General features: G+C 51.9%; 1 protein-coding gene across 1 annotated transcript; it reads left to right on the forward strand.

The window, feature by feature from the left end:
• Positions 1 to 5,122: 5,122 nt before the first annotated feature.
• Positions 5,123 to 8,374, forward strand: Ogg1 (8-oxoguanine DNA glycosylase). Its single transcript, XM_003745493.2, has 2 exons — positions 5,123 to 5,306; positions 7,180 to 8,374. Exon 2 carries the CDS (start codon positions 7,194 to 7,196, stop codon positions 8,217 to 8,219), a length of 1,026 nt encoding a protein of 341 aa, XP_003745541.1. The 5' UTR covers positions 5,123 to 5,306; positions 7,180 to 7,193; the 3' UTR covers positions 8,220 to 8,374.
• Positions 8,375 to 8,668: the final 294 nt, after the last annotated feature.

The raw sequence follows: 8,668 nt of genomic DNA on the forward strand, positions 1-8,668 counted from the left end.
CCAGGGGGCAACTTTTTGTTATAGAATAACCAGAGCTTGACGGAATCGACCGTGAATCGATTCTCAAGCTGACGCTTTCTGACCCGGACTAGTGGCCCGAGGGCGCTGTGTGGATATCAACCTCCTCACCGTATCCTCCTTCCCCTAGAAAGCCCGCGAACGGTTTCCCTGAGTGGGCTCCTATACTTTCCTAAGTCTGTCTTACGTTATACCTAGCATCACCGAACGTGGGTTCGTGACAAGTGACACGTCCGATGCCGATAAGATTTCTGTGTCTTCTATTATCGGAATCTAGCAGATGTTGAATCAAGCTCGACGATGGCAGGAAAAGGGGCGCTGAGAGAGTATTGCCTCGGGTGGGTTCAGTAGGTCTGAGGATGAGAAATCGAGTCCTACTGCTGTCCTCTCGTTTGTCGAGCTCTTTCCTGATCGAACCATCTCTTCGGAGACTCTCGCTTACATTATCACAGATCCCCGTCCCGGAAGATTCATGAGCCCTCAAGAGACGACTGACTGAGCGGCCGCAGAATATTTGCTCCCAGTCCGACCGCAGAAGACAAGTTCTTGCCCGACCATTGAGTATACTCATCGGGAACCGGACGCTTCCGGAGCGAGTAATCCTCGACCCCGCCCCGGGGCAAGCGACGGAAGAACATCGCAATGTGTGGTAGTTTTCGTCGACTCCATCTCTGAGAAAAAAACAACGATAGATCTTATCGGACGGTTCCAGGGGAGAACTTAGAGGAATGGATCTCAAGGGTATGGGGCGAGGCAGAGCAGCGAATCTGAAGAAGACAGTGCAAGTTCTGCCGGGCAATACTGGCCGCGAGAGCCCCTCCGATTCAACGATTTCTTCGAGGACCAAATGCATATCCGACCCTCGCATGCTCATGTGCATGGTTTTCCTTTTGCTGATAATTATATGGTCTTTCGCCGCATGGAATGATGCTACAGGTCCTCGTGAGACAAAAGCCGAGGTTTTCTCTCTTCCGGACGTGATCGACGTGGGTAAGTAGAAACTTCGGAGTATTCCACTCGTGATCTCTTCCAATCGCATCCGGCTCCTCGCGAACCTTCCGAAGGCGCAACGCTCTCTGGAACGCGCGCAACGCGGAACCGAAGCCGCGAGCATGCGGGAGGCGGTCATCGGAATCATTAGTAGTGGAATCAATGGAAAGATAGAACTGAGTCTTCTGCAGCTACCGGAGCGCATATCAATAGCGTGGAAGGTCGAATGGGAAATCGACGCCGGCAACGCAAACTCTCGATTCGGAAACTCGCACACCGAAGCGGTGATGAGCTCAGCAGAGGTAAGGACAGGGTGGAAAAAGCCCTCAGTGACTTCAAGGAGCTACAAGAGGGACTGGACGAATGAGAAAAAGCGGAGAAAAATCGATGGGAGCGAGCAATAGTCGGAGGAGCTGTGACTAAGGCTGATGGAGATACACACTCTGTGTCGTTTAGCGGAAGCGAGGCTCTCGGAAGCTGAGTCGTACGATAGGCGAGAACTCGAAGCGAATAAAATCTCAGTACGGACATCAAGAAGATAACATCATCAGATTGAACACCCGAATATTAGTATGGGGGTTTAACTCGGTGCCTCGCTCATGAGGTAGTTTGAAGGTTTCCTCCTCATTGGGGTGGGCCCTCTGCAGGGTGAGATCTGCGATGCGGAGGGGTCTTGGAGTCATAGAAGTCCCCGACAAACAATGAGCACCCAAAGGGAGAGTTTCCCGACTAGCCAAGTCCTCGCCGAATACGGAATTTGTCGCCGTTGCCTGCGGAATATCAAGCTTCGAAAACCCCACAAAGTAATTCTTCTCGTCAAACACCCTTCATATAAAACCGATTCTCCTCGAATAACTCGCGAAGTCCAGCATAAGAGCGGAAGACGAGCGTTCAGTCCCGAAGCTCCCATGGTGGAAGGTCGACTTTCGAGGCAACTGAGAGTCCACGCTGGTTCAGGTACGAAGCGACAGAGACTCGATCAGCCGGGGATCCCAAGCGGAGTACTCTGTCTCCGGGGGTTTGCGATGCCAGGTCTCGGCTGGACTCATTCTCCTGAGCTTTGTCCGCTAAGGTACTTCAACATCACCGTCAAGTTCTCTGTCAAAATGAATGTGTTCTCATATGAACAGATCTTTCTGATGAGGAGCGCTACAAAAATCTCTGATCGGCTTCAACAACGAAAGCCCTGCAATCGTCCATCGGAGATTCCCGAAGCTGATTAGACAGGAAAGGTATCCGAAGCGATGAAGAATGGCAAAGCCGCTCCACGAGATCTCAAGAGTGGAACCAAGACTCTGAAAGAAGAGGCCGATGCCGTCTCCGACTCGTCGGACTCCTCAGATCCGAAAGTCAGATCTGATCTACGGGCACTAGTTCTCGCAGTTGTGCTGCTCCTGGCGGTGCTTTGGTGGCTCGGTGACTGGGAATACGAGGAAGCTAAGACTCTCACGACAGAGCAAAACGGAGCAGGTGAGTGGACGGTCGGCGATGAATTCGAGATTCCCTCACGACACCGCCTCAAGATTCAGTCTCGCGGCATGCCATTCCATTGAGGACGCCTTTGACGCCCGGCTCTCAAATCCCCGCAGGTTCTCGCCTTTCCCCCTGTCCTGTCACGGAAGACATCTCATCCATCCCGGAACCGGAGAGTGTTGACATAGATGACGATCGCCGAGTCCAAAGTCCACCTCCTGAGGATCCGGTCGGACGTAGCTCCGGAGGAGTTAGGAGAACGGGATATCGCAGACCGCGGAGACGACCGAGACGTCGATACGGAACGGCAAATAAGCTCGATGAGAGTGCCGGTAGCGAGACCGATGGATTAGGAGAGAGGAGAGGCGGGCTCGGATACGGTAGAGAGCCTCGCCAGCAAGACACGGGTCACGGAAACTCCGCAGAAAACTCCGGCCAGAGTCGCCCGAATCACTTCGACAGCCTTGTACAATAATTCTGAAACGATTTCCAAGGCATCCCTCCTTGAAGATTTCCGGAGATATACCCATCTCCTTACGCTCTGGAATAACTGTTGAGGCTCTTCACAAGGTCTCAGACTACGGTTATGAAGTTGTCAATCGAGTTTTTGTTATAGAGACATGTCCTAGGACTCGATCAGTTTCGCTCCGGTCTTTTCTACCAGGTGGCCGAGGGAAGCTGCCGGATCTCTCTTGCATTGTTCTCCTTTGCAGTGTCACTGTCCTGTGCATCTTTATAAGGCATGGCCTTCCCTCGTTATCCGATTCGGAGCTCCAACCACCAAACAGTTGAGAGGCAGCTTCCTGCGCGAGAACTTAGCGATCGAGTAGGAAGGAGAGCGTTGTAGGCGGCAAATTCCACATTCATAGACGTTGGTGCGCCCCACATATATTCGTGCGCGGTCCTAATTCGATCAGCTCGGAAAGCAAAACAGCTCGGAATCGGTTGCAGACCATCCAGCTCGAGATCCGCGTCTCCGGCTGAGACAGAATCGGAGAAAGCCCTGGGATGGACTATTAACTCCACATAATTTCTTGATGATTTTTTCGACTGAAAGTCCGCTGCCGGCTCCTCGACCGGTCTTAAATCGTTTCATGCGTGCCGTTGAGGTCGAGATAGTCAACTTGAGACTCATTCGCTCTGTCGGTTACAGCTCGTGAGAGTTTCCTTCTCGATAATGACAATACACAAATCTTCATTGAGGAGGATGGAATAACGGAGACTGTTTCGTGAGACATTAGAGATGCTCGTTTCGGGTTAGGATTTTCGGTCGAAGATCTCCTCCCGAAACTCGGAGCAATCCCTCTCACAACTTCAGACGCCGCGATACGGCTCGGTGTGAGCTCCTGCTTTTAGTACGTATCCGCCCGGGGGTACCTCAACGGAGATTGCTCATAAGGCCGCTCCACATCAGAGGAGCAGTAAAAGTATCGGCAGCGTATTTCGGGGCCGGCGTTCTATCCGCTTGACTGGTTGACTGATTGGCGAAGTTCCTTGAAGTTTCATTGGATACAAGAACAGAGCTGGCAACGAGAAGAGGAGCGTCACGCTTCCCTTAAAGAGGGATAGTGTCCGCGGTCGAGCAATGGGCTCGGAATGGCTCCGTGGAGTTTAGTCGGGAGATCCCTGCTACACTACGATAGTTTTCGGGTCACTCGTCTCGAGGATTCATAGTGTTGATTCACGTAGGGCTTTTATGCTGTGCACAGAAGTCCGATAATTCTAGGGTCACTCATCCCTAGACATCCCGGAGCTGATTCTTAAGTGAGAGCTCTACGCCGTGGCTAGGACTTCGTTAATTTTCAGTTACCTCATCCCAAAGCTTTTAGACCTAAAGTTCGCCGAAACACCCCATAATATTCACATATATGCTATTTTGTGTTCCAGACTCCGTCATAGATTACTCCATGGTTTTGGCCCCGATCGATCAAGTCCTGCTATACACGTTGCCGACAGTCCGGCCGTCGAATGGAACTACAACGGTGTGGAATCGGCCTCGAAGTCTTCCTCGGAACTGCGAGCGGACAATCGAGGCGCGGGTCGGGTACGAGACAGACACGGATGATTTTCGGGTTTTTAATCCCGAGTTTCTCCGGAGGTTCCGTGTTGCAGTGCGAAAAGCGCGTCAGAGACGGAGCTCCGATAACTCTCGCGCGAGTGACTCGCGGGGCCTCCGGATGATCGCGTGGTGTGGGGGCGCGTACGGGACAGAACTCCGATGATTTTCCGGCTTTATGGTCCGAAGATTCTTGGAATTTAGGTGACCCATACCCGGTTCCCAAGGATCGGCCACTTAGAGCAATAGCGAATGGCGACTTATCACTAGCATTCAGATTTTCGCGCCTCCATTGGCAGCCTAAAGCGGCGGAGGCTCAGCATGTCTCTCAGCGCGTGCGCTGCTCGAAAAGCAAGCGGAGAAGAGCCGCCGCAGGGCTTTTAGCTTTGAACTTCCAGATATTCAGCAAGTCCGGGACACACGGTTCACTTTCGGTTGTGAATTACGAACACAGCGAGTATTGGGTGCCATCGCTCTCGTTGTCGTCGTCGTCGCCGCCGCTGGGAGGAAGAGACTTTGTAGCTGCTGTGTTGTTGATGTTGTTGTTGTCTCTCGTCGGTAGTAGTCGTCGGTGATCACTACTGGAGGGGGAATCTTGCCAAGAGACGCCAATCATCATCTTTTTAAGGGAGCAGCTCAGAAGATAGTGAGCTGGTTTCTTGAGTTACCGAATCGCCGTTCGGTACCGCGACAACTGGTGCTGCTGCCGCTGGTGTTTCTTCACTGGGATACGACAGAGTTTTCATGTAATCGCATAGTTTCGCGTACGGTAAGCAAAGAATAACGCGTCGCTTTTCACGAGATGTCTTGGATTTGAGTTGAGCCGTGGAACAATTCGAACCGATGCGCAACGTGTCGGGCGCCGAACACAGTCTCACGTTTCGACGCTGACATCATGACAGCGGCGCTGTGACACAAGGAACAGACCGCGTACGGTATCCGATCTATTCGAATTCGAACTGGACTCAGCACCAGGAGTTCGAACACTCTCTTTGTGTTCCTCTTTCCAAGCGCAGCATATGGCAGTTGGAGTCGATCGCAGGTGGGGAGAGAAAACAACCGGGAAAGCGAAAATCAGGCTCCCTACAGCTGGAATCTGCCCGCTTTCAAGGGTCGCCAGCGACTCGCCGCAGATTGTTTATCTCGCCATGCGCATCTTCAAAAAAATACTGAGCTTGCTTTCCGTTCCGGATTTACGCAGTGCTCGACTATCAGGGCCAGGATTCGCCAGGATCCAGTCAAGCCGCTTCGGACGAGATTCTCCTTAGTCAAGGAACATATCGTTCAAAGAAAGAAAAAGTAGCCGTTTCGTATCTCGAGGAGGGAGTGGGAGCGTAATCCAGCAGGAACCCCTTTGCCGTTCCCCGTAACGCATAAGCTATCCTCAAGTCGACTGGGATCAAAACGAGGGTGACTCCTCGAACGCTCTAGACTCCGGACTATAGACGTATACTTGGGGAAAAGGGGATTTTTTCCTAAATAGAGAAGAATATTTCTGAGAGACTGGGAAATGCCCTTTCTGTGGTCGAGCGACACTCAAGCACTTTAGAACGTCGAGAGCAGCTTCAGATTCCGTTGAATCAATGTTTTGAGAACAGAGCAGACTGAGCATCGCGGACCATTCCGCGACTGAGTGAGTCTTTCACATCCTGATTATTCTCGCATTCTACATTGTCAATGCCGAGTGGGTTCCCGTGGATGCCGTGAAGAAAATCCGGATAAATTCAAGCCATGCGTTTGACGATTCCTTTCGATTTCCCTCCATACACCCATCGAGCCCGATCCCTTTTCTCCCACCGCACTCTCCGACCTCGCGATCTTCCTGTGGAATTCCCGAGAATTCAATCTCCTCTTGCTCCCTAAATCCCGCCCATCCAAATGATCTCACTTTTGGCAACTTGACTTGCTTTTTTGGTGTGCTCGGAACTCCGATCGGTTTCTTCCGCCTCATGGTCTCGAAAAAGTCTGCGGTGCGATTGCCTTCCCCGATCGCGAGATAATCCTCAGTGGAACCCTCTCGAGGCCGAGGTTGGAAACAAGAGACGAGGAGGGGTCTCAGCGCCCTCAGAGCTCCTTATGCCGAAACCAATCCGATGCAGTACCTGACGTCTGCAGACTCGCATCCGCGATATCTCCCCAGTCGCCGCAATGAGTCACGGGGAAACTGTCGCGTCTCGGATCGAAACGACGAGGTCCACCTGTGTTCCGTCGTAGAGTGTGGCGGGAGCCGATAACATCCATGTCGCTGAATTGGAGTTCTCCCAGGACAGAGCAATGATCTTCTAGGAGGATTCTCGATGAACAACGGCTCTTGAAGATCCTCCGCTGATTCGAAAACAGAAGGAGCGAGCCGTCAGTCACATTCGCGCGGGACTCTATCGAGAGCGGACGGGGCTCCCCGGCTTCCGCTTCGATGTCTCGGAATTTCCATTTCTATGCCAGAGCTCCGCTACCCTCGTAACTCTAAGTAAACATCATTCGATCTCCCCGAGCATCAGGGGCGCGCGTCGAATTGCCTCCAGCAATTAGTGGGAGAACTCTATCATCGCGTCGGAAGCCGATCCCAATCATTCCGGGGTTACGAAAATGTCGTCGAATCCGACATCGATGGAATCTCTCTACAAAGTCATCGCGTGTTTCAGGCAATCTGAAGGAAATGTGGTCCACGCCAAAAACAATTCACGTGCTCAAAAATGAACTCAATCTGGATGTAGTTCTGCGCTGCGGTCAAGCTTTCCGCTGGAAGCTGGATGAGGACAAACGCGAATGGATTTCCACGCTCAAGGGCAGAGTTTTTGGCCTCCAGCAAACCGACGACGGCATTCAGTACCGCGTCTGGAAGGGGGACGATGCAGAGAACAGCGAGAACAACGGTACCGACGGAATTTACAAGCACGAGTCCGCGGAGGCCATCTTGACAAATTACTTCCAACTCGGCGTCAGACTTCAGAACCTCGTCGAAGAATGGAAGAACGATCCACTCTTCGAGAACGTTCACATTTACGGTGTCAGAACTCTGCGACAGCAACCCTTCGAATGCCTCATGTCGTTCATCATCTCGTCTTGTAATAACATAAAGCGGATATCAAGCATGGTTGATCACCTATGCTCGTACGGACCAATCCTCGCGACTATAAACGGCACAGAATACCATGATTTCCCGACCGTAGAGGCTCTCTCGAGTATCGGGCCCGAACTCGAGACCAATCTGCGATCCGCGAGCTTCGGGTACCGCGCAACGTACATCGCCAAGGTGGTCGACATCGTCAAAAAGAAGGGTTCGGACGATTGGCTCAACTCGTTGAGGGAGGCACCCTACGAAGAAGCTCGTGACAGACTCATGGAGTTCCCCGGTGTTGGTCGAAAGGTCGCCGATTGCGTGTGCCTTATGGCTCTCGACAAACCGCAAGCGGTCCCGATCGACACGCACGTGTTCCAAATCGCCAAAGCCAATATGCCTCAGCTCAAAGATGTGAAGAATCTCTCGCCGGCAGTATATCCGGTCATAGTCGATTGGTTTAGAGAACGATTCGGACCTTGGTGCGGTTGGGCTCAAGGTGTTCTCTTCGCGAACAAGATACGACTCACAGAAATCAAAGCGCTCAAAGTCGAGAGGCACGAAGCCCTTTCGGAAGCAAAAGTCACCAAAGCTGCCAAGAAGCAGAAGATCGAAGCGATCTGAGAAAAATGCGAAGCACTGAATTGCTCCGCAAGGTCCGAGCGATGATGACCTTGCTGACTGAACCTGATGACTGATCTCAAGGATTATCCTGCTGGGCGGAGCTCGATTCTTGAGGCGATCCCCGCCGCAGCGTACAATGTATAACATAACTCTTATGTAAAGCAAATGTGGTCCCCTACATGACGGAATCGTGTCTGTAAACTGCACTGTTCATTCGGAGGAGGGGCGAACGAACTCAGATGACGCCAATATTTAAATAAAAGCAACCTATGGAAAGAAAGAACTCAGTGTTTTCTGATGGAACATGATCCGGGAACGTTTGAATGCTTTTTAAATTTCAACTTGTCGTTTGCCTGGGGCTCGTCGGACTGTTGCATGAAGCATTTGAGCCCACAGTGATTTGGGTTCAGCTGAAACTCCGGAGGAGATAGTTGAGGATCTCAAAAGCA

The sequence above is a fragment of the Galendromus occidentalis genome, unplaced genomic scaffold (assembly GCF_000255335.2).
Source record: "Galendromus occidentalis unplaced genomic scaffold, Mocc_1.1 scf7180000077484, whole genome shotgun sequence".
NCBI lineage: Eukaryota > Metazoa > Arthropoda > Arachnida > Mesostigmata > Phytoseiidae > Galendromus > Galendromus occidentalis.